This window comes from Ictalurus furcatus, chromosome 27 (genome assembly GCF_023375685.1).
Source record: "Ictalurus furcatus strain D&B chromosome 27, Billie_1.0, whole genome shotgun sequence".
NCBI lineage: Eukaryota > Metazoa > Chordata > Actinopteri > Siluriformes > Ictaluridae > Ictalurus > Ictalurus furcatus.
The window spans coordinates 8986317-9012419 of NC_071281.1; the positions used below are offsets into that span (position 1 = coordinate 8986317).

Sequence of the window (26103 nt, forward strand, 5' to 3'; positions counted from 1 at the left end):
GTTCTACTTTTCATAGTCTTAATTTGGAGGCGTGAATGTCTAAAGCACCAAGTAGACAAAACTGCAATTTCTCTTCAAAATAGCAGCAAAAATCCCTGTTTAACTGAAGGCCACTAATCCATGGTTGGATAGACTGCAAGTAATTTCTCTAAACCAATTAGTGTATGTTAAAGTAAACAGGTCATACACACAACAGGCCTCCATTCTCTCTCACACAATGAAAACATCAGATGGCCAGTGGTCCTCGCTGATAATTGGGGGCCTTTTGAGAGAAGGGGAATCTAACCACCCTGTGATAAGCCTGTTTTTCAGCATACAATTGAAAGCACTGCAGTAAATATTTCATTTACAATTTCTTATTGAACTAGATTACAGCAAATCTGAACTGAAAATGTGCCAAAACGACACAGACCAATGATAAAAGATCCACATACATATGATGGGCAGGTTTTCATGAATCAAGAATTTATTAATCTATGCATCTAAAGCTCAAAATCAGCCCAGTGTTTTCAAAACGATGTGTCATGCTAATGTTATCTAAAGATCATTTGAAAGAGAGAAACAATGCTATGAGAACACATTCAGGTCATGAGGCTATATTTATAAATCCAAGTTACATTACTGAAAAATATACTGCACATGCACAAGTCTAAATCATTTCCAGTCTGCATTATTATCTTACTTGGACCCAGAAACAGCGCCAACACATCATTGTCAGTAATCAAACTGCAAGGAGGAGCTCCAGATCCACAGATCAGTCATACAGTAGGATGAAGATGTTGGTGATAATGGAGTAACGGCACCTGTCAAACTCCTGAATCATTCCTCAAGAGTCCACAGTCAGGATAAGCACTTTGGATAGTAGATGTTGTCTTTAAAGATGGAAAGCTTTCCTTTTTGTTAAGCTGATTATGGTTAAGTTCAAGGATTGGTTTGGAAGGCAGGAGGAGGGAACAGGTAATAGGTGAAGTTTTTGTAAACATTTGTAAACATTTGTATAGTGTGTGTATATAACATTTTTAACAATGGACATTGTCACAAAGCAACTTTACAGAAATCAAGATATAGATACAGATTTAGATCACTAACGAACGAACCATGAACAAGACTCAAAAAGGAGCCCATCCTCTTCTGTGTGACACCGGATAATGTGATATAAATTGAATTTATTACTCTTTCACAACTGTATAGTATAAAGCCAGTCAGTACTGAATGTGTAGAAAGGATCTTCAGTATGAGCATCAGAGGCTTTTCTGAATTGACTGAGTTTTTAGCTTTAAATCTATTGCAGCCAGGTAAAGTTATCAACTGAATAATGAATGACACTTGAGTATAAACTGTCTTGAGTAAGTGTAATCTTTGGGATAGCCCAGTGAGATCATGTAAAATTCCATACTTAATCCAGTGACATCATGATTGGATAAAACATTACAAAAAATGTAGTAACAAACACAATTTAAATATTATAACTTGTGAGAGAAGACATCAGGTAATGTGGCTGTTATTTGCTCCAGTATAGTATCCTGTGTATTTGAACAAACAGCATATGTGCCAGATGTACATTATTATTAATTTAAACCCACTGGCTACTGTTTAGATAGGTTATTAATTTAGTTAACATTTTAATTTAAACTCATAAACCACTTTCAGCTAAGAGAATAGTAACAAATAATTTAGAAATATTTTGTTGTAGTGAGTTGGCAAATAATGTAAATAATATAATGAAATAGAAAATCATTATTATTATTTAGTTTTTATTAGATAGTTACATATAACAATTATTATTTCATTCATTATTATATAATTATAATGATAATATTATAATAATAACCATTGTTATTATTATTATTTAGTTCTAATTACATAGTTATATATATTTATATAACCATTATTATTTAATTCGTTATATATTATTATAATATAATATAATAATAATACATATTATTTAATGAATTATTACATTATTGTATATTTGTAAGAGTTATAGTTGCTGTTGTGCAATTTTTGAGCATTGAATCAGAAATTCTTGGTTTTTCCTTTCATTTTACTTAAATTATTACAATTAAACATTTCTAATATAATATATTTTTGTCGTTAATGCTACTCACTAAAGCCATCTAAAAGTTTAACTTAACATTTTAAATAAATTAATAACTTATACAGTGTAAATGAATATTCTAAATAAAAATATATAGTAAATACTGTATGATGTCGGGGGTTAACGCGCTATATCTGTATAATAATCCTTGTAAACGTACTTCTTCATTAGTGTGTTATTTTTAATCATTGTGTCAGAAATTCATCATATTTCTTTTCGTGAGGGTTCGTTTTTTTCCACCTGGTTTTCCTTTTCTTTCTTCTCTCACTAGAAACGGAACTAGCTACGCCACTCGCTTGTCGTGTGTTACCTTGATTTGTTCTCGGGTCTTTTCCATGTCCTCTTCCGTTTGTTCCGGATGCGGATGGACGCGAACATGGCGGCTGAGGGAGATGTGGATTTGGACCTGGAGGCGGAGGAGAATTGCACCGGGAAGCCAACAGAAAAACCCCGTAAACACGACAGTGGAGCTGCTGATTTAGAAAGAGTCACCGATTATGCAGAAGAGAAAGAAATCTCGAGTTCGGACTTGGAAACGGTGAGTTGAGGTTCAGTAGAGGCTAACAAAGATTGCTGAGCTAGCCGTGTTAGCTAACCATGTGCCGAGGAAAAGCGCCGTGTCCTGTGTGTTTAATAAGGAGGGGGTCACTGGATGAGAGAAAAGATTAGATTTAGACTCATTTGTTGAAATTGTAGAACAGAAAGTGCTGGTTTAAGTGTCTTATGCTCTAGAGCTTACCGAGGAAGTATGGACCATACTAACTGGAGTGATAGCATGTGTGTGTTGGGCGGTCTCTCTCTCACTCATACACACTCTCTCTCACTCTCACTCATACACTCACTCTCTCTCTCTCATACACTCTCTCTCTCATACACTCTCACTCATACACTCTCTCACTCTCTCTCTCTCTCTCATACACACACTCACTCACTCTCTCATACACTCACTCACTCTCTCATACACTCACTCTCTCTCTCATACACTCTCTCTCTCATACACTCTCTCTCTCACTCATACTCTCACTCACTCACTCATACACTCTCACTCACTCTCTCTCTCTCACTCATACACTCACTCACTCTCTCTCACTCATACACTCACTCACTCTCTCTCACTCATACACTCTCACTCATACTCACTCTCTCTCACTCATACACTCTCTCACTCACTCACTCATACACTCACTCACTCTCTCTCTCATACACTCTCTCTCTCATACACTCTCTCTCTCATACACTCATACACTCTCTCTCTCATACACTCACTCACTCTCTCACTCATAGACTCACTCACTCTCTCTCCCTCACTCATACACTCACTCACTCTCTCTCCTTCACTCATACACACACTCACTCACTCATACACTCTCTCGCTGACTCACTCTCTCTCTCTTGCTCACTCTCTCTCACTCAATCACTCTCTCGCGCTCTCACTCACTCACTCACTCACTCACTCACTCACTCTCTCTCACTCACACACTCTCTCTCACTCACACACACTCTCTCACTCATACTCTCACTCATACACTCTCTCACTCATTCTCTCTCTCTCACTCACACACACTCTCTCTCTCACTCACCCAAACACGCTCTCTCTCACTCATACACTCACTCTTTCTCTCACTCATTCACTCACTCACTCATTCACTCACACTCACTTTCTCACACTCACGCACTCTCTCACTCACTCATTCACTCTCTTACTCATTCACACACTCACACTCTCTCACACTCATACTCACTCACTCACTCACACACTCTCTCTTTCTCTCTCACTCATACACTCACACTTTCTTTCTCTCACTCACTCATTCACACACTCACTCACTCATTCACTCACTCACTCACTCTCACTCATTCACTCACTCACTCTCACTCATTCACTCACTCTCTCTCACTCATTCACTCACTCTCTCTCACTCATACACTCACACTCACTCATACACTCACTCACTCTCTCTCACTCATACACTCTTGCTCACTCACTCTCTCGCTCACTCACTCTCTCTCTCTTGCTCACTCTTTCTCTTGCTCACTCACGCTCACTCACTCTCTCACTCACACACACTCTCTTTCACTCACACACACTCTCATACTCACTCACACTCTCTTTCTCTCTCACTCATACACTTGCACTTTCTTTCTCTCACTCTCATTCACTCACTCTCACTCATTCACTCACTCTCTCTCACTCACACACTCACTCTCTCTCACTCATACTCACTCACTCTCTCTCTCATACACTCACTCACTCTCACTCACTCTCTCTCGCTCTCTCACACACACTCACTCTCTCTCACACACAGTCTGAGTGAACGGCTGGATCGTGAACGGCTGGATCGTGAACGGCTGGATCATAAACGACTCTAGTGGACTTGCACTACAAATGTGGTGAATTAGTTCTTACCCTGTGTAGTGCACTTGTGTAGGGAGTATCAGAGTTTTGTACAGTGTCCAGTAGTAGTTTTGAGTTTGATCCATACAGGGAAATGACTCGAGTAAAAGTTAAAGTAATACATGAAATACGTGTAGACTTTTAAAAATATCTGATATGTACTTAAATGTTAAAATAGAGACGCAGTAGGTGTATTATTATTATAATTTTACCTGTCATAGATATTCATCTCTCTAATCTCATCTCTATCAGGATGGACACTTGGATATTTTTCTCCCTCTAGTGCTGCCTTTACATAAACTCCATGTCTATTATAACATAATAATCATGGATGAAATATGTACGCCTATACTGTGTGTGTGCTAGTACTTCACTGCTATATCATGTAGAAGCTTGCATGTATGCTCCATACTTTTCACCAAAGTGCCATCATGTTCAAGAGGCAGTGTTAGTCACGTGACCACCTGTCAGTTCACCTCGCTTGTGGGTGGAGTCACACGTTAAACGGCTTTGTATTAATTACTATGAACCAAGATATGTTCATGTCTAGTGGTTAGAACTTCTTTTTTTTTCAGTTAAGACCTGCCTTCGTATTAATGATGGAACATTGCAGTGTAAATACAGTCACTAAAACTAGCATAAAACTACCTAAAATATTAATCATTTCTGGTGTATGAAGTATGAGACCTCTGCATTGTTCGAACAAATAGGAAAATCAGAGTAAAACTCGCATCCTGTGTTTGTGTTATTTATTTTATTTTCATTTTTAAAGTTGGTCCTTCCATCACTCCATCCTTCTATAACTATCCTTGTTAGGGTTGTAGTGGATCCAGAGCCTGTCCTGGGAATGTTTGAGAAGCCTGGCCATGCCTGAGCACTATGCACTACACACACACACACACACACACACACACACACACACACACACACTTAGGGGTATACATTTAGCGTAGCCAGTCCATCTACTTTCATATTTTTGGGACAGAACCCAGATGAAGAAGCCTTTATTTGTCACATATACATTAGTCAAATTCTTTTCTTCGCTTATCACAGCTTGTTGGGAAGGTCAGAGCACGGGGTCAGCCATGATACGGTTCCCCTGGAGCAGAGCGGGTTAAGGGTTTTAGCTCAAGGGCTTAACAGTGGCACCTTGGTAGTGCTCGGGCTTCAACCCCCAACCTTCTGATCAGTAACCTAGAGCCTTAACCATTGAATCAGTGCGAAACACATGACATTGATCTGTTTAGATTGTCGATTTGCTTAAGGTGAATGGGCTTTAATGTACCGTGCCTTCACTGTAGGTCATACAGCAGGTATAATATCTCAAAAACCAAACCAGCACAAATGCATGGTATACATTCTGTTCAGTTTTTCAGATGGGGAGCCAACTTCAGATATTAATAATCCAAGTACAACTAATGTAAATCCATCACCTGAAGCAGCTGTATTTGATGCCACATGTCCAGTCTGCTGTAATGAATTGTTGTATATTCTGTTGGTTTTGTAGTTTTCTGCTAATTTACCTTACTGTATATTTCGTCTGCTTTTGTGTTCGAAGGCCATGTCCGTGATTGGTGACAGGAGATCCAGAGAACAGAAAGCTAAACAGGAAAGGTGAGGAGATAGTTACCTTTTTTTAAAATTTACATTATTACATAGCCAATCAAAGCAGGATTTCAGACTTTTTTTTGTTATTGTTGTGGCCAAAAACTGTTTGACTTTGCTGCTGAGTTTTTTGTGTGCGCGCTTTTTTTGCTGAAAACTACATGGTGAAACTGCACAGAGTTGTTTTTGCACAGTCTTTTGCATTGATGTTTGTTGGTAAACGAGACCTTTTAGCTCTACTCATGTTTGACGCACATGAATTGACTGAGATGGAAAATCTGCTGTAATTTAGAACAATTGCAAGCTCAAGCAAATTGTGTAGGTTCCTTGATTTTGCATTACTTTCTGCGATCACAAAATCCTGGAGGGACTGTCTAGACATGGCTAAATGTACTATTTGTATGTTCTCCACAGAGAAAAAGAATTGGCCAAAGTTACAATTAAGAAGGAGGATGTAGAGCTCATTGTAAGTATAATGAGAATTAAAGCTGCTGTATGAGCAGAACTTGCTGCTGCTGCTGAAACTGTTTTGATCAACAGATGGCTGAGATGGAGATCCAGCGGGGCGTGGCCGAGCGCAGTTTGAGGGAACACATGGGGAACATCGTGGAGGCTTTGATTGCACTGACCAACTGAACTGTTAAGACCCAGCTGTGACCATGGGTATTGGGAGTGCTTCTTTCTTAGCAGTGACCCCGCTTCACACTGAAATCTATGATTTGTAATAAAACATCTTGTTTAACAAGTTGCAGTTCAGCCATGTCCACCTCTCAGCTTTTGTAAAGACTTCCTTAATTTTTAGTAACTTTTTTTGTACAAATATTCAATGTGTGAATAAGACCAACGCATGTCTTAGAATGAATTTTCCTGTTCTAGTAATTTATTCACAACTCCAACTAAAGATTTTTACAAAAGGTCTGAGCAGAGTCAAATTCTTTAAAGGAATCCATCAGATGTACAAAATTAAAATGCAATAAACCAAGATTTGTTGTCATACTGCAACACCTTTCATTGTCACTGTTACATTAAAGAAAAACACAGAAGGGGATGTGGATGGAAAAAGTAAAAACAGTCCAATATTTCAGCTGTGTCTGAACTTGTATACATCCAGAAGGTAACTCATGTCTTCCTCTTCTGCACTGAAGGCCGATCGAACACGTCTCGCACTCCCCCTGCCTTCTGTTTGAAGAACTTGCTGTTCTGGGCGCTCTCCTGAGCCCAAGCAGAGTCGAACGAGGTTGTGTCCTGATCCACCAGATGTGTGTACTTGGTGCGTCCTGAACGACCAAAGTTCTTGACCTGAAATAGCGAGAGAGAGAGAATATAGTTCCATATTATTACAGAATAGGAATTTAGTCAGATTTGGGATAATACATGGTTGGTGGACTGCAAACGTAAACTCCGACATTTCAGCAAATATGCCACAAATACTCAGTGTTAATTTTCTCATTTTCTCCAAATATTATTGCTAATTCCCAGCCACTTGCATGTTCTCCCCAATCACAGGACCACTACCAACCAGAGAGGGTGAGGGCAAACATGCTTCCTCCAGAACTCAAGCTAGTTGAAAGTGGCGATAGGCTGCATCCATACTACCCTACTATACAAAAGCAGAACGCCAAAAGGAGTAGTATGTCAGAAACCTCAGTATTCTTAAAACAATAGGCAGGAAATACCCAGACATTGTGTATGTAGAAATCAGAAAAATCACTCAAGCACAGATATGGAAATATTTTACAGACGATTATAAAAACTAACTGCAAATTGTACTTGCAGGTGCGTTTTCTACTTGTGGATGCATAAATTGTGATGTAATGCAAATGTGAACATACAAATGTCTGCCAAATTTCACAAGTAGAAGCAAAGTTCATTTGTAATTGCATTTCCCGTCTCTATCAAATGAAAGCAACTGAATCCAAAGCATCAGCTTCACTAAGATTGAGAAAACAGTAACAGGTCAGAAAGTGTCCTAACGGGAACCTTCCTCTCGTGCAGTCACCCGAATGGGACACAATTTTATCTTGCGTCAACAAGGTGTGATGAACCTGCTGCCTAGATAAACTGAACACAGGTGTAGTGATGATATTTTGGACAGCCTACTGTAATATTTTGTGGTGTAGCTAGCATACAACTGGCCGACAGCACGCGCTGTCCGAATAACAGACACTGAACCAACCTGCATAACTTTGGGTAGAATAGTTTTGTTGAAATGATCCTCAAGCGTTGGTGCACTGAAGTCTCTCTTGAACACGTCTTGCTCTTCATCCTAACGCAGAAGCACAGAAACGGTTTAATAAGAAAGTCTTTTGAAAGAACGTAATTCACTACTCATCTTTCTTAATCGTTCATCCCCGAGCTTCACTCACCATGAAGAAAGCTCCTCTGTGGTAGTACTTTTGCAGGAACTTGTATTTGCCCTTGGTTGCTTTGTTGGTGATGAGTTTGCCATTGACGCGGAGTTCGGCTCTACGCTCCTCCTCTGTGAGGTTGTGGAATCTCTCGATCTCTGCTTTTTCCTTCTCGATTCTAGAGATCGCACGCGACACGTAGACAAGTGAGTCTTGGAACCACACAATAAGATACTTTACCTTGCTTGCTAGACAAAAACAGAACGTACGTTTCTCGAGCCTCTCGGTCCCTCTTGATTCTCTTCAGCTCTCTGACCTTCCAGGCCTCGTACTCCTCTTCTTCATTTTCTCCGTCCGTGTCCAGGGCATCCAGAGCAGCCAGACTGCGTTTGTTCTCCTCATACTCCTTCTTGGCTTCTTCCTCTACGATCTTCAGGGTGTAGCGACGCCTCTCCTCCGCCTGCTTCTTGGCCTCAATTTCCAGCTCCTTCTGTCTCTGCTCTTCAGCCTCGCGTTCAGCCACAGTCACCCTGTCCTTCCTGACAGACACACACCAACACCAATACGTTACGCTGTATTCAAGCAGAGTACTTCTACCTGGGGACTGAAATGATTAAAAAAAAAGATTTGCTGTTTCGTCCAATACATGCTCCATGCTACTGTTATTGTTTGAATGTTGTGTAATGATGACGTACATCTGGGCTACGGTGCTTTACTCAGAGTTATCTATGGGAATTTGTACAAATGATAAAAATTTAAGCGAATTGGCCAGTCAAAACCCTTATAAACCTCACCAGCAGATGTCCTCTGGTAAAACGAAACGAGTAGAAACAAAGTCCGAAATAACACCTTTCAGAATTTGCACCAGAATTTGGAAACACCAGATGCAAATAAAAATCTCCAAAATGTGCATTAAAAATGCATTTTTTTAATTCAATAAGACGACGTGTGCATGAACTATGATATAAACACTTCCGTGCGCATAAAAAAAAAAAAAAAAGTCATGTGATTGGTGGGTCGGCATATAACTGGAATAACCAGCGGACCTCAGCATCTCAAATGCTGTTTTTGTCATCCTGAAATTCCTGAGCCAAAGTCGGTCATCGAAACGATTTGGTAGAATAACCTCGCAGATCTCTCTCACACGACTCCGTTCCTGAATATCATTATTCCGCCTCCGATCTGTGCACTTTGAAGCGCAATTCATTTTTTATATTAAAAAGAAGCTTGGTGTCTTCGCCGCATGCGACAACATCCGTTTGTGTTGATACTTTGCGCCGGTTTCCTGGGAAGTTACGATTTTGTTCTCTTGGGGTTCCCATGGGATAGAAATGGTGCTTTGTTCCAAAATGTTTTCTGCGATGTTCCTGGAATGAAACTGTAGCTAATTTGACTGTCCTGGGATCAGTTTTTAGTTTTGCTGAACAAACCAATCAGGGAATTCCCTCAAAGAGGCGGTCCTCTGTCAATTATTTTTTGCCATTATAACACAACAGTGTTGTGTAGCTGATGCGATTGCAGAGCAAGATTCATGATGCACTGTGCATGTCTATTAGGTGACCGGACATGAAGTCTTTTCATGACTAAGTATGGCAAAAGTTAGCAAGACCACCAACAGTGGTTTAAATACTTTCACTGTTGCTGCGTGTCAGACATTAAACGCCACGACTTTGGCGTGGATGATCAACTAACTGTGCAATTATTATATAACTTTGCACGTGTACAGACAAAATGTTGGATGTTTACATTTACTGATTGAAACACTACTCACTTGCGGATGAAGACGGGTTTTAACCGCGGTTCAGCTTCATCCTCGCTGTCAGTGTACTCCTCATACTCAGACTCAGACTCCGAGTCTTCACCGGACTTCCCTTCTTCCTCCACCTCCATGACCTCCGTCTCCTCGTTCTTCCTCTCCTGTGCCCTCTGCCTCATCATCGCTCGCCGCCTCTCGATTTCCTACAACAATGATGCACGTAATTTTAGCAACAGCTCACAATGAAGAAACATCAGACAATTCTCCACACACACACACACACACACACACACACACACACAATCCTGTGGCCAACTCAGAAGATGAGGTCATTTGTAGGTGTGTCTCGTTTTAGGATCCCATAAGAAATTAGGTATAAACAAAGATGTTTAAGCCTCTGTGTTGTACAAAGATGGATGCACTGATCTATACTTAGTATCGAGGTTGATTATCAGTAACAGATCGAAACCTAGACTGGGCAGAACACGACAGGCTGCCTGTCGCTTATCAGTGTGAAGGTCGGCTTATCTTCAAACAGTTAATACACGATTTTACACAGGATTATTTTCAAACTGCTCGCCTCATCATCCACTTCCTCCTCTTCTTCTTCATCTTCGCTGCTCTCCTCTCGCTCCGGGTGCCAGGTTCCCTCATCTGAATCCTCGCTGCTCTCTGCAATCAGCTCCGGTTCAGCAATTTGTCTGTGTCGTGCAAGTCTGATGAGGAAAGAAAGCCCACGTATTAAAAACTGCGTTTAAACTGCGTTTAAAACATATGCAACATATATAAAAAATGGATATAAAAAGGGTGTCTTCACACCTGACTCATTTTGAGAGGTTGTTTTGGAACCTGGCGCATTTTCTCCCTTGGTTCGGTTCGTTTAGTTTAGTCGTATACGGACACAGCAATCGCGCTCGGATCCATTACATTTATGGCATTTGGCAGAAGCCCTTATCCAGAGCGACTTACATCTCTCTCATTTATACAACTGAGCAATCAAGGGTTAAGGGCCTTGCCCAAGGGCCCAACAGTGGTAGCTTGGTAGTCTTGAGGCTTGAACTTATGACCTTCTGATCAGTAACCAAGAGCCTTTAACCACTGGATCCACGCCAAAACAACCGGTCCGAGACCACCTCGGCACGATTGCAAATGAACTCTAGAGTGGCTCGCTTGTGGTGAGAAAGCAGTCCGACCAAACGGACCAAAAAAACCAACCTGTATATGCTTAATATACTGTGAAATTTGGTCTGACAAACATTTTCCTTTCAAAACGCATAAAAACACAGACGTTTACAAAGTGTTTAGCGAATGTCTCAAGGAGATGGGCTTTAACCACTCTATGGAACATATATATGAGATAAATTATGATAACTTCAGATAAAAAGACAGCCACAATAAGATCATGGAGCTGCTGTCTATCCATCTGGATGGAGGGATGGATGGACAAGCGCTATGAGTAGAACCCTGGAAAATAAACAGGTGCATTCTGCCCAATGAGAGGACAGTTTACTCACGTGTGACTTGCACAAACACATTTTGGTATGCTTTGAAATGTTGCCTCGTGAAAGTGAACCATGCCAAGGAGAAAACGCAACGTTGTAACAACTAAAGTCCCCGTTTCAGAACAAAGCGCAAATCTAGAGGGCTGAAAACACCCAAAGATACCTTTCTTCAACGTCTTCCGACACACGGTTCATGAGACGGCGAAGGCGAGGGTCTGATACATCCTCCTCTTCAATTTCCATCTCCGGTTCTGCCTCCTTGCCTTTCTTAACAAACTGGAAATCTTCCTCTTCTTCATCCGACGACTCCATCGGAGCGTAATCCGGGCGCTTTCCTGACACATAGCGCTTCACCTTCACCTTTTCCATAGAAAGCTCACCTAGACAAGAAAAAGGTGCATCGACACTTTGTAAAAACAACTTGGGTGAATCCGAACTTCCTCAAAAGTCAAATATTTGGCAAAAATAATCCCTCAGGAATTTATAATCCAATGCCTTTTCTCAAACATTTATGTGCATTATTAATCTTTATTACAAGAACGCATATGTAGAGGGAAACCTGGATGTTAAATTAAACACAGGAAGAGATCATTTGGACTATTATTTGTGCAAATAAATTAATTTATTACTTCACAACTATCAACGACTCAATCCTAAACGGCACAATGCTCCCTATATAGATACACTACATACATAGTGTTCACTACAGCTGAGTTTTAAGCTTCAGGCTACAGCAGTGTCGCGCTGACAGTAGCTAGCCGGATGGCATGCAGCAATTAGCTAGCACCTTAGCCAATGCTAGCTATTCGATAAAGAAAATAAAATTCGCAAATCACCGACATTTTCTTGTGTGTTGCCAAATCGTTAATGTTATATAAATATTTTAAATCTTAAACCGCCAGGGAATAACGAAATAAAACCTAAGAGTTAGCGTTAGCTTAGCTAGATGCTAACCTTAGCGTTCTGATTTAGCACTCACCTTTGTCATTTCGCACAGGTACAGCGCCTGCCGTAGATTGAATCGGCGGCTGTTTAGCATTAAGGAGGTTTTGTCCAGACATATTGGACAGTTTAATTGTCTCCTTAATCGATATAATTATTTCTCGTTAGCCGTTTGTTTACTGTCCTGAACGAAAGACAGGAACTGTTTGGAAACGTATTTTTTTCTCTCGCCGTTCGGTACGCCAACAAATCCCGCCTCTTGAGCTAGGATTGGCTAATATCTCCAGTTCTCCGCTGCTATTGGCTGTTAGTTTATCACTACACGCAGTTCGCTACTCAGAATCGCAAACTGACATCCGGTCTTATAATCGTGCCGCTGGAAAACTTTGCAACCGTAAGGTTCCACACTGTAGACTGGGCTGTAAACTTCAAATTATGATTTTTATCCAGGAAACTGAGGATTAAAAAATTTAAACTTATTTAAATTAAATAAGTTCTTCTGGCCGAGCCCCAGAGATGATATTAACTGGCATCATGATGACCAGATCATCTGCCTGATTCCAGAGCCCCTAGCACTGAATAGGCATTCAGCTGAAATTGATCAGAGGTTCTGGGAGATCATTCTGAGACAGCAAGGCAAGTGAAATAAGGTAACATAAATTGTAAAATGGGTCTTTTCAGCTTTTCTGGACAACAGTGGCCTCACTACTGACTGGTAGGAATCATCAAGAAATTAGAATTTTATGACGTCATAGTGTTTTGCTGTCTGTATAGAAGGGAGTCAATGATATAAGAAATGCGCATATTACATTGAGAGAAGTATTGCATGGAGCGATTTCTTATAAGAAGTTCCAGGAACTTCGCCTCTGCAATGGCAGAGATATCGGTGTTTCTTAGATCACAGTTTCAAAACTAAGATATATACCGACGGGTATATATAAAGAGAGAGATAATAGCGGTGAAAATATTTGCTAACGGAAAGAGTCCGGTTCGAGCAATAAATAAGTAAAGAGAGTACTTATTAAGAAGCGCAAGAGGCGCAGTATTTTTGCGGTGGGTTATTATCAAGCGGCATGTCCCATTGACTCATTCCATCATCTCAGCGGTACATGATACATTTGGCAAATTTAACGCACAAGTAAATTTTACTGAGATTAAAAAAATATATAATAATAATAATAAAACATTATTTTAAAAAAAAAGAAGGGAAGAGAAAACTGTAAGTCCTACCAAACTGCTGTATGTGGACTCTCCCTCACAGGTAAACTCTTACATTCTTAAGGTTTGATCTATGGAACCTATAGGTTATACGATTAATTGAATGTCTAGAGATTTGGCACACACTAGAACCTTTTCTGTCTGTGCACAGGAATGCATATTTACTTGATTTTCATAGCATGTTAAATTGATTAAAACTTTGAAAGTTACAGAAGCTGTAAAAAAAAAAAGGGGGAAAACATGTAGCAAAGCACATCCTGTGACACATGCTATGGTTTGTACAGGGTGTTCATACGTTGGTCCTAATATCACATTTATGCGAGTTAACTACGGAGAAAGATGTTCGAACCAATATGATGTATGGGTTAAAGAATGTGCTTTCCCAGAAAAAGGTAGTTTTAGTCTCAGACAGTTAGAACAACAGAAATTTAATTTGGAGATAAAGGAGAGAGAGAGAGAGACCCCTAAAACAAAGAGCGAAGTGCAGTTTTTAGCAGACTGGAAGGCATTTGCTGAATGGCAGAGCGAGGCACATAAAAGAGAGAAAAAATTTCAGGCAGGGCCCTCATCTGTTTCTCAGTGTGCTAAATTGCAGAAAAACGATCCCGACCAGGACTCCGCCCCACCACGACACCCACAGCCAGGAAGGAGGAAGGAACCTGCAGTTTCAGAGGCACCTCCTCAAGATGAAGCGGCCCAGCCTACGCCACTCCATCTGAACCTGTCAGAACTGAGAACCAACCCCCATTGAACTATGCTCCAGCCGTCCTATCTTCACCGGTGGCGTTACACACGAGATCCCAAGTGAAGGGACCAACAACATTGCTGCCTGAGGGCTTCAGACCATCAAAATTGGACAGAGAAGGGACAGTGCACGCCGTGGTAAATGCCCCAATGCTAGAAGTGGCCAGAGAAGGAGGCCATATGTTAGTTCACAGACCTGGACATTGGAAGACATCAGGAGCAGTGTGACGCATCTGCCGGCACTCCATGAAGTAGGAGGACGAAAGTTTGGGGATGAACTTCAGATATTCTGCAGAGAATTCAGACCCACCACTCATGAACTACGACGACTGCTCATGGCGAAACTTGCCACGGACTGGGTCAAGGTTTCACGTGAATTCCCTGAGAACGATGTCCGCCTGATCAACCCACAGTGGGATGATGGAGTCAACGCATGGTACAGAGCACAAATCACAGTGCTCCAGCAGAGGCTGATGAACACCTTTCCTATGCGGCTGGACATGACAGAAATAGCAAAGTGCAAACAACAAGACTCAGAGACTGTATCACAGTACCTGTCCAGGCTCACTGAGATCCATGACACAAACTCAGGCTTGGAGAAACCCGATGCTCTGGCAGATGGGCAGGCGGCCGTCACAGCATGGGAGGCACATCTCAGAAACAGCTTTATGAACGGCATAAAACCAGAAATTGCCGCTATAGTCAAACAACAATGTATCACCTGGGACACCGGAAACCTCACACAAGTGGAGAGGTATTCAATCCATGCGGAGAAGCTCTTACGAGACGCAAAGGACAGAAAGACACAGAAGAGGGGAAAAGACCTCCACACAACCACACTAACCATGTTACAAGCTGTTAGCGTACAGCCCCAGCGAATACAGCCGGGGGGCAGAGGAAGAGGAGTGGCATGGAGAGGAAAACCAAAAGGAAACGGACGAGGAAGGCCAGGTGGCAACCCCCATAGATACAACTTCACATGTTTTATCTGTGGAGAAGTTGGACATTTTGCAAGAGACTGTCCAGAGCAGAAGCCGGCTGACGGGCAGAGGAAGGAAAGGGTGAGGCACCTGGGCACAAAAGAGGTGACATCAGACACCCAAACTATCAGTTAGCTGACAAAGAACAGAAATATATGCACACACCCACATCCAACATTAGTCAGACTGACAATTCACAAACGTCTGAACCAGTCATGACCCTTAACCTTTTAAAGTATAATGCCTCTCCTTTTACAGTTACCATGTAAATCTCTTGTAATTAATGGACAAAGTGTCACATTTTTGGTAGATACAGGAGCAACGTATTCAGTAATAAAACACTGCGAATTAAAAGAATCCCCGAAAATGAGTTCACGGTCACTGCGCTCCATGGGTGTGAGAGAACATTCCGTATTTGAACGTTTCTCTGAACCGCTAGTTTGTGAATGTGAAAATGGGAAAAGAGTAACCCACCAATTCCTAATTTCGTCTTCATGTCCAGTAAATCTACTGGGCAGGGACTTAATGTGTGTTTTACACTTAAATTTGATCTCCTCACCTCAGGGAGTAACAATAACTGATGACTCACCTTTAGGAACTCCATTTATTAAAGAAACAGAGCTCTGTGTTTATCAATGGTCCATGCATAACAAGCCTAGAGCCTGTCCTCGTTTGTTGACGTAGGCACATGACAACTATGTTTATTTTATGCTGTCCTCTGCCCTTCATTGCACAGTGCAAGTGCATGAAGGAAGAGACTTTAATTTTGAGAAAGAATGGTTTATGGATATTCCAGAAAGCGAAGAGCTGTACATATACAGTGAGGGAAAAAAGTATTTGATCCCCTGCTGATTTTGTCTGTTTGCCCACTGACAAAGAAATGATCAGTCTATAATTTTAATGGTAGATTTATTTGAACAGTGAGAGGCAGAATAACAACAAGAAAATCCAGAAAAACGCATGTCAAAAATGTTATAAATTGATTTGCATTTTAATGAGGGAAATAAGTATTTGATCCCTCTGCAAAACATGACTTAGTACTTGGTGGCAAAACCCTTGTTGGCAATCACAGAGGTCAGACGTTTCTTGTAGTTGGCCACCAGGTTTGCATACATCTCAGGAGGGATTTTGTCCCACTCCTCTTTGCAGATCTTCTCCAAGTCATTAAGGTTTCGAGGCTGACGTTTGGCAACTCGACCCTTCAGCTCCCTCCACAGATTTTCTATGGGATTAAGGTCTGGAGACTGGCCAGGCCACTCCAGGATCTTAATGTGCTTATTCTTGAGCCACTCCTTTGTTGCCTTGGCCGTGTGTTTTGGGTCATTGTCATGCTGGAATACCCATCCACGACCCATTTTCAATTCCCTGGCTGAGGGAAGGAGGTTCTCACCCAAGATTTGATGGTACATGGCTCCGTCCATCGTCCCTTTGATGCAGTGAAGTTGTCCTGTCCCCTTAGCAGAAAAACACCCCCAAAGCATAATGTTTCCACCTCCATGTTTGACGGTGGGGATGGTGTTCTTGGAGTCATAGGCAGCATTCCTCCTCCTCCAAACACGGCGAGTTGAGTTGATGCCAAAGAGCTCCATTTTGGTCTCATCTGACCACAACACTTTCACCCAGTTGTCCTCTGAATCATTCAGATGTTCATTGGCAAACTTCAGACGGCATGTATATGTGCTTTCTTGAGCAGGGGGACCTTGCGGGCGCTGCAGGATTTCAGTCCTTCACGGCGTAGTGTGTTACCAATTGTTTTCTTGGTGACTATGGTCCCAGCTGCCTTGAGATCATTGACAAGATCCTCCCGTGTAGTTCTGGGCTGATTCCTCACTGTTCTCATGATCATTGCAACTCCACGAGGTGAGATCTTGCATGGAGCCCCAGGCCGAGGGAGATTGACAGTTCTTTTGTGTTTCTTCCATTTGCGAATAATCGCACCAACCGTTGTCATCTTCTCGCCAAGCTGCTTGGCAATGGTCTTGTAGCCCATTCCAGACTTGTGTAGGTCTACAATCTTGTCCTTGACATCCTTGGAGAGCTCTTTGGTCTTGGCCATGGTGGAGAGTTTGGAATCTGACTGATTGATTGCTTCTGTGGACAGGTGTCTTTTATACAGGTAACAAACTGAGATTAGGAGCACTCCCTTTAAGAGTGTGCTCCTAATCTCAGCTCGTTACCTGTATAAAAGACACCTGGGAGCCAGAAATCTTTCTGATTGAGAGGGGGTCAAATACTTATTTCCCTCATTAAAATGCAAATCAATTTATAACATTTTTGACATGCGTTTTTCTGGATTTTTTTGTTGTTATTCTGTCTCTCACTGTTCAAATAAATCTACCATTAAAATTATAGACTGATCATTTCTTTGTCAGTGGGCAAACGTACAAAATCAGCAGGGGATCAAATACTTATTTCCCTCACTGTATCGGTGTGACAAATTTTGTGCATGTTCAGTCAAATTGAGTGACACGCAGTTGCGTGCATTTTTCATCCCATAATCAGCGCCTCACGTCTCATTAGCCAAAATAAAGAACAAACAGTAGAACGACGTGGGACCGTGGGTCAAATTATGTGAGAGTGGGAAAATTGCAGATTGGGAACAGAAGCCCACCTCCAACATATGGTACAGCCAGACGCTGGGAGCTTATAAAAATTTCTTTCAGGAAATGTGCAAGGTTAACCTGGATGTAATATGTCATGACAAGGGAATGTTTCTGAACCTTGGGACAAGCCCCACACCCATAGAGATACACCCACAATTGAAGAAGGTGCCTCTCGGGCTGTGGGCCCAAGGGAAACATGTTTGAACTGCCTCAAACTGCTTCTTATCGGTACACAGAAGTGTGTCATGCTCTGCGTTTCATATAGTAGTGGTTCAGCACAAGTACTTCAGAGCGCTCTCATTATTCTATCCTGTATTAATAATCTTTCTGTAATAAACCTTTTTTTACCTTCAGAGGACGAGTCTGAGAGTGTTGTCTAATTTCCACGACAGGCCGTTTTAGTTGTTACTCTTAATTCAGTTCAAATGTGCTTAAACTGTTGTTTATGAACGTTCAAGTGTTTTGACATATTGTCAATGAGTTTGGCTGCATGCCAAATGAAACCATTTTCTTAATTATAATTGAGGAATAAGGATCTATGGGCTTGTATGTCACCGGTGTTACTGTGTTTTTTCTGCATCATTTTCTGTATCATTAAATAAAATGTGTCATGTTTGACATGATAATTTTATATTCATTACATGTTGCTACACTCAAGAGTTCAGATTCCAAGGATTGCATCATTACTTGTTTATAATAGTTATTTTTTTAAAAATATTTTCATGGTTGTGCAACTGAAAAGAACATCATTAAACCACACTTTTAACAAACCATAAATCAAAATAAAATCTTCTGATTTGTTGCATTATTAATGTGCTGAAGAGATTGAAAAATAATATTTCATAAAGGTTTTTATTATTGCCAAATGAGTAAGGTAACACCAGTGACAAATAGACAGTGCATGCCAACCTTAAATAAATGCACAAAAAAAGAAAAAAATCATTATGCTGTCATTTAAGTATATTCATACAGCCAATGATCTAAGTAATAATGTGGTCCAAGTTTAAATGTTAAAAAAAGAAATACATTTTAAGATATTCTGCCATTCCAAAAGTGCACGTTTCTGTAGAATGACCCAAATCAGAGACTCCTCAAACCATAAGGAGACAAAGCTACCCACTGCACCACCGTACATTAACGTCACTTTAATAAAATTGCACATATAATTTTAGTAGACATCATTCCATATACAGTAATTAAGGCACATAACTCTACTATGCCTTAAATAATCATTATACATGTATATACAAGTATTATTACATATACTTGTACATATGGCCAGTCTGTATTAGTAACTTACTGGAGGAAGATTTCTTTCACATTAATTTTATTATATATTATACATTTATTTTTTTTGTATGTCAATAACATACCAATACATTCATCTGATGCATGTATTCATAAAAAAAAAACAACCCAAAAACACCCCCCACCATAGTCTATAAAAATGCATTTTCTGATCCATAAATATTATGGAATGATGAAAACAATTACAGAGACACTTAATCATTGAGTGTTTACAACAATATTAAAGCTGCACCAGGTGAAAAGCTCCTTGATCATCCTCACATGTCCACGTCTCTCTCCTTGAAGAGCTGGAGCAGCTTTTCCTCAAGTGCAGTGTTGGTTCCACGAAGCCGTTTTACTACCTGAGCCGCCCATACAAAATACTCCTGAACACGTGCCGCTGTCCAGCCTGTCAGTAAACAGACGGGGACATTTTTGCGTTAATTAAAAAACACAGAGCTCTGTTCCTCATCACTCCAATCAAATTTCTAAACAGCAGAACACAATACACCTTCAGGGGTGCAGCGATTGAGGTCGCGTAGGTTGTACAGTTTGTCAGCCAGTTTGACCAGTTTGGCTTGGTGGCTGCAGTGGAGTGCGTGTTCCACCTGCTGAAGTTTCCTTTCCTGTTTAGGTAGCGTTGTGTCATCAGTCACTTCCTGGACAATCTTAGCTACTTTATTTCCAAACATAGCTTCCAGTTCTTCAAAAGTGGTGTCTGTGTCTTCTACAGTGTCATGAAGCAGGGCTGCCTGAATTATTTTATAGAAAAGAGCTCACTGCAAATAGACATTTTTTTTATCATAGACATTAGCATCAATAACACTTATCACTCTGGCATGACAGACATGATCATCAGTGTACTTCAAATTACTTAATCAATGTATCTCATGTGGCTTCTGTGAAAATTTATTTGCACACACTAATCTCCATTAAGCAGGGAATAAAACAACTTAATTTAAATGAATGAAAGAACTACATCACACTTCTCATCAGTTTATAGACATCGTTTACTGTTGTGGAATGTGTGTGAACAAATCAGATTAGTTCATTGTTATCATTTATATTAGCTATAAACAATCATTCCCAACCAGTCTCTCTTTTTATTTTATGTTTTATGTTATGTTTTATGTTTCATGTTACCAAGAAAACAGAAAGTGTCAAGCCCTCTTAAAGTCTTTAAAAAACCGGTTATAAAGTGTTGACACTTTAGACTCCTTCCATGCATCCATTTTCCATAATGCTTATCCTACACAGGGTCGCAGGGGAGCCTGGAGACTATCTCAGGGAACTCGGGGCACATGGGGTGCCAACCCATCAGAGGGCACAATCACACACTATGGATAATTTAGAGATGCCAGTCAGCCTACAGTGCATGTCTCTGGATTGGCGAGGAAACCGGAGTACTCCGAACATGCAAGCTCCACACACACACAGGGTGGAGCCAGGATTCGAACCCCCAACTCGTCACAGAAAACTTCACCATATCAATAATTGCACATACGTTTGATATGTTTAGGTGGAGCATTCATGACATAAGTCCCTGTACGAGCTGTCTTACTACAGAAACGATAGAAGGACATTAATATAAACAGTAACTGGAACTACCATCAGAGCTGCTGTTACAGAAAATGAATCCACACCTTCTGACCAATCAGAATCGAGCATTCAACAGGGCTGGTGTATAAATTGCTACAACAGATCTAAAATTCATCTTTGTGTAGGGACATTGTGGACTCACTTGCAGTGATGGGAAGTTTGGATCATTTTACTGACTCGGATCTTTGAATCTAGTTCAGCAAAATGAACAAATCTGTTTTTTGAGTCATTTCGTTCATTTCAACAGAATATAAATAAAATGTTACATGTTAAATTCCCCAACACATCTAGTACTTACCAAAGTAACAAATAAACTATAAGCTAATGTAGCCAAGGCTGAATTATGAGAAACAGAAATGATTAATTAATATTTTAGCATTAGGTCTTCAGGTTATACAGGCTGTTAGTTCACCTCCTGATCCAAGTCCTTTCTTTTGTGACGTCACATTTGTCACGTTTGTTCCCCGGAAACAGAAATGATTAGTTCAACTCTGGAGTCTTCGGGTTCGAGTCGTTTGTTCATCTCGTTTCCGGTACTGCATGGTGCATTGTCTATGCGGGGGTCACCGGAAGAACGAACGACTCGAACCCGAAGACTCGAGACGTGAACTAATCATTTATGTTTCCGGTAAAGAACCTATGGTGATGTTACAGCGCATGCGCGGTCAAAAATGAATGACTCACTCTCTGAAGACACCTCGCTGTTCCCGAGTCATATTAAAGATTAATTCAAAATGAACGACACATCACTACTCACTTGCAAAACTTCAATATCTGTGACTCCAGCTTCATGACTCAGGATCCTCGCCACTCCTGTGAAAGTGTATCAGGGCTTTTACACAGACCATCTCAGAAGGTGTCAGATGTTCCTACAGGTTGAGATTTGTGTAAAGAAATGCTGGCTCAGTGTTAGTGTTTGGTACCTATGGGGTGGTTGATGTACGGGGTTGCAGCAGGATCTTTGCGGCGTTGATTTCGGTGTTTCTCTGCAGCGAAGTTGATGGTCTCCAGCAGGAGCGGTAGCTCTGAGCTCATGTCTGCACTGTGCAAAGGGCACACATGACGTTAGAAATGCACTTTAACACCATCCGAAACTAATTCAGGCTTTTGCATGACCACCTACCTGTTTATTTAAATTCCACAGCAGGTACAGATGAACTATTTGACCTGAACGTTGTTGTTTCTTGCTATAGAAACAACCTAATCATTGTGCTTACCCCTTTTTTTTTTATAACAAGTCCCGCCTCCTACGTTATGATTGGTTAGCTGATACTTACAAAAATTGCGTCGATTGGTCAGTTGAGAATTTTTTCATATGACGTCAAGCTAGCGACTGTGCAAACATTTCTTAACCTTTTTATTATTATTATTATTTTAAACGTGTTAGTTGTTGTTATTGTTTTAGGGAGATTCCACGTTATATTTCCTAACTTGACAGTTTGGCGACTTTTCTGTGAATATGAATATGGAAGAACTGCTAATGCCGTTGTGTGTATCCATGTAATTTGTCCGTGGAGAAACACGTCGTGGAATCTATATTCCAAATACTTCCGCAATCAAGGAAGCGAGGTATGTAGCAAGTGTGATTAATTGTTTTTTTCTCTCCAAGTATTTTATAATGTGCGTTATGGCCTTTAGATACTTTGTATTATAACAACATAAAATTTCTCAATTCGGCGCTGTCACTGTAATTAGAATACACTCTACTGTCAGATACAGCTGTTTCAGAATCACGCCCTGTATTAGATAATTTAAAAAATGAAATAAAAAATAGATCAGTGGCGTTATAAACAAGATCACGTGGTGCATTGATCCTGTTTAGGAACAGTGAAAGCAATAACATGTCTACACTGAGTGACTTCTTAATGCTGATGATGTGATGATGATGTTGATGATGTTTATCAGATCAACTGAAACACAGCAGGGTCTTACATGGCTCACACTGGCAGGAAAGATGCTCCTGAACTTCCAGACTTTGCTTTGCTTAAAAGACTGGCCAAAGATCAGCTGATCTATCTCCTGGAACAGGTACAAGGCTCTGTGCATTCAGAGTGCAGCTCTCAGGTTACTGCAGGTGTCGAACTGTGTGGAAAACGTGATCATTTTGTCTTTCAGCTCCCAGGGAGGAAGGACTTGTTTATTGATGCAGATTTGATGAGCCCACTCGACCGAATAGCCAATGTTACCACACTCAAGGTAGGAGTTATCACTTACATTTATCCATCTGACAGGTACTTTTATTCGAAATAAACAGGGGTGGCTTAGAAATGGGCATGTTGGCTTAGTGGTTAGCATGTTTGCCTCGCACCTCTGGGGTTGGGGGTTCAAATCCCGTCACCAGCCTGCATGGTCTCCCTGTGCCTCAGGGTCTTCCTCAGGTACCTCAGTTTCCTCCCGCAGTTCAAAGACATGCACTGTAGGCTGATTGGCATTTCCAAATTGTTCACTGTGTGTGAATGTGTGTGCAATTGTGCCCTGCAATGTGTTGGCACCATGTCCAGGGTCCAGGGTCCATGTCCCCTTGCCTTGTACCCTGAGTCCCCTCGGATAGGCTCCAGGGTCCCTGCGACCCTGTGTAGCATAATCGGTATGGAAAATAAATGGATGGAATATTCTGGATTCTTGTGAGTGAAAAAATAGAAATCTGTCTAAGTTTGTGGGTATTAGTTTGCCTCACATCACTGTTATTATGCCATCAACAAAATCTCATGATATAAGCATTGCACAGCCCTGACATTTTCATTTTCACACTATTGATAGGCCTATTTATTAGATTTTATATATAAAGTCACACATATTCAGGAGCTCAAACTAGAGAGAATACAAACTGGGTCTTCATGAATACCACATTTCTTGTGTAATTGCTCCTTCAGACTATTAACACATGAATTACTTCATATCCAGCTTAATAAATGAGGCCTGATGTTGTCTAGAAATTATTTTGGCTGAGACAGACTTAAAAAACAAGTTAAAGACAAGCACATTTCAACATATAGCTGTCCTTATATTTTCTGTGATGAAGAACTTGTTTTCTTTTCTCTTTGTGTTGTCTGTAGCAACATGAAGTGGACAAACTCTATAAAGTTGAGCTCAAACCAATCTTCAGTGTTTCAGATCAGTAAGTGTGACTCAGATTCTCTTCCATTTTATATAAAAAGTCAAACGGTAACAGCATTGTGGACTCTACGGCACTTTCTCTTTTTTAGACTCTGCTTCCTGATACGTCCTCGAATCCAGACGGTGAAGTGGATTGCAGGTTAGTGCTGTGTAATTCCATGTGCTGTATCTGCAGATACACTGCGTGACCCACATGAGCTGGTTTTATGTCAAAAACAATGATGTGAGTGAGTGTCTGTTTACAGATATTGTAAACTCTGACAAGGCATCTGGCAGATTCAGAAGATATAAAATTATATTTACGCCTCAGAAGGTAAGCTGTATCTATCATTCAAATGTGTTTTGTCTGTATTTTGTTGTACATATGGAGTGGATTATTATTACTATTCTATAAGAATATCAGTGTTCCTGCATTGCTACTAAAATCTGCATCTTGAATAGAAATTGATGTTTTGTTTGGGCTTGTTGCAGTTCTATGCATGTGACACAGTTTTGGAGGAACAGGGCGTCTACGGTGGTAGGTGTTCCACATCTTCACGTAAACTTAAGCTTCAGAGCTGGTGAGCTCACGTGATTTCCGAGCACACATTTCTGAAACTTTATTTTGCAGATGTGACGTCTGATGAATGGTCTTTCTACCTCCTTCCACTCGACGATGACATCATCAGTCTGGAACTGCCTGAATTCTTCAGAGATTATTTTCTGGTAATGTACTGTGTGTTCAAGTGAAGATGTGCTATCTACTGTATGTGTCAAACTACAAATTAACACTTTCTGTTGAACCCTGGTGGGAAATGGATTTGTTTCTGCAGCAGTAGTGCTTACTTTATATTCTCTGTACCACCCTGTCCGAAAGTATTGGAACAGCAAGGCTAATTCTGTTGTTTTCGCTATACATTGAAGACATTTGGGTTTGAGATCAAAAGATGAATACGAGACGACAGATCAGAATTTCAGCTTTCATTTAATCATATTTACATGTAGATGTGTTAAACAACTTAAAACATGGCACCTTTGGTGGCAGATCACCCAGTGTTTAGGTGAGCAAAGGTATAGGAACAGATAGTCTTAAAATAAATAATACTTAATATTTGGTTGCATATCGTTTGCTTGCAATAACTACATCAAGCCGGTGACTCAGTGACATCACCAAACTGTTCAATTTTTATTTTATTTTCCTTTTCCAGGCTTGTAATGCAGCTTCTTTCATTTGTTGTTTATTTTGGGGGGGTTTCTCCCTTCAGTCTCCTCTTCAGGAGGTGAAATGCATGCTCAACCGGGTTAAGGTAAACAATCAATTTAACGGGGTACGCCTGGGCTGCAAGAATCACCTGCCAGTCCCAATATTTTTGAACACTTGGAAAAAAATGGGTGGGTTCAAACAAAGGGTGCCATGTTCTAAGTTGTTTAACACATCTAGATGTAAATATCAGGAAATGAAAGCTGAAATTCTGTTCAATCATCTCGTATTCATCTTTTGATCTCAAACAAAATTGTCTTCAATGTATACCCAAAAAAAAAAAATATATAGAATTGGCCATGCTGTTCCAATACTTTTGGAGGGGACTATAGGTTTACATTCAAGCTCTCGTTTGAATACATTATTGTTTCTATAGTAGCGGTAAATTCACAGAGACAATAATATAAGTCTATTAATTAAAGGATTAAACACGTTGTCATTTTAAAAGAAAGGATATCATTGATGATATGGTGAAGCTTTCTGTAAGGAGATGTTTTACGTAATATTTATGGAAGAAGTCTCCAGTGTCAGCTTGATAACAGTCAAAATTAAAGATTTCCTTTAAAACTCATTGAGATTTGCAGTGTTTTTAATTGTTTATAATTGTGGAAATGTAAATTTGTCTGCTTCATATCTGGCTGTATCACACTGTCATTCATTATTTTCATA

The 26103-nt window shown here is 40.5% G+C and overlaps 4 protein-coding genes across 7 annotated transcripts in view; 2 read left to right on the plus strand and 2 right to left on the minus strand.

Annotated features, from left to right (window-relative positions):
- The first annotated feature begins 2434 nt into the window (after positions 1–2434).
- On the plus strand, positions 2435–6854 carry hypk (huntingtin interacting protein K). The gene is made up of 4 exons (XM_053616706.1): positions 2435–2636; positions 6052–6107; positions 6513–6564; positions 6639–6854. The coding sequence occupies exons 1-4, from the start codon at positions 2457–2459 to the stop codon at positions 6732–6734; spliced, it is 384 nt and encodes a 127-aa protein (XP_053472681.1). The 5' UTR covers positions 2435–2456; the 3' UTR covers positions 6735–6854.
- A 102-nt stretch (positions 6855–6956) lies between these two features.
- mfap1 (microfibril associated protein 1) lies at positions 6957–12990 on the minus strand. The gene is made up of 8 exons (XM_053616700.1): positions 12684–12990; positions 11868–12084; positions 10783–10918; positions 10218–10405; positions 8716–8985; positions 8465–8624; positions 8275–8364; positions 6957–7397 (listed from the first exon to the last, which is right to left on the minus strand). The coding sequence occupies exons 1-8, from the start codon at positions 12763–12765 to the stop codon at positions 7218–7220; spliced, it is 1323 nt and encodes a 440-aa protein (XP_053472675.1). The 5' UTR covers positions 12766–12990; the 3' UTR covers positions 6957–7217.
- Positions 12991–13016: 26 nt separating this feature from the next.
- vps33b (VPS33B late endosome and lysosome associated) overlaps positions 13017–26103 on the plus strand; it is a 20021-nt gene continuing 6934 nt past the window's right edge. The window contains exons 1-8 of one of the 3 annotated variants that reach the window (XM_053616697.1): positions 13017–13296; positions 22983–23105; positions 23193–23273; positions 24134–24195; positions 24284–24333; positions 24440–24507; positions 24666–24711; positions 24805–24899. In XM_053616697.1, the coding sequence (XP_053472672.1) occupies positions 23010–23105; positions 23193–23273; positions 24134–24195; positions 24284–24333; positions 24440–24507; positions 24666–24711; positions 24805–24899 (498 nt within the window). In that variant the 5' untranslated portion in view covers positions 13017–13296; positions 22983–23009. Of the gene's footprint in view, positions 13297–15605; positions 15694–22001; positions 22647–22982; positions 23106–23192; positions 23274–24133; positions 24196–24283; positions 24334–24439; positions 24508–24665; positions 24712–24804; positions 24900–26103 lie in introns of those variants that run through there. The other 2 variants (XM_053616696.1, XM_053616695.1) reach the window with 2 other exon arrangements.
- Positions 18859–22319, minus strand: hddc3 (HD domain containing 3). Of its 2 annotated transcripts, none has more exons than XM_053616703.1 (5): positions 22201–22319; positions 22001–22119; positions 21835–21890; positions 19990–20230; positions 18859–19887 (listed from the first exon to the last, which is right to left on the minus strand). In XM_053616703.1, exons 2-5 carry the CDS (start codon positions 22110–22112, stop codon positions 19757–19759), a joined length of 540 nt encoding a protein of 179 aa, XP_053472678.1. In that variant the 5' UTR covers positions 22113–22119; positions 22201–22319; the 3' UTR covers positions 18859–19756. The 2 variants fall into 2 exon arrangements, with proteins under 2 accessions (XP_053472678.1, XP_053472680.1); XM_053616705.1 differs by having other exon boundaries at positions 22001–22114; positions 22201–22295.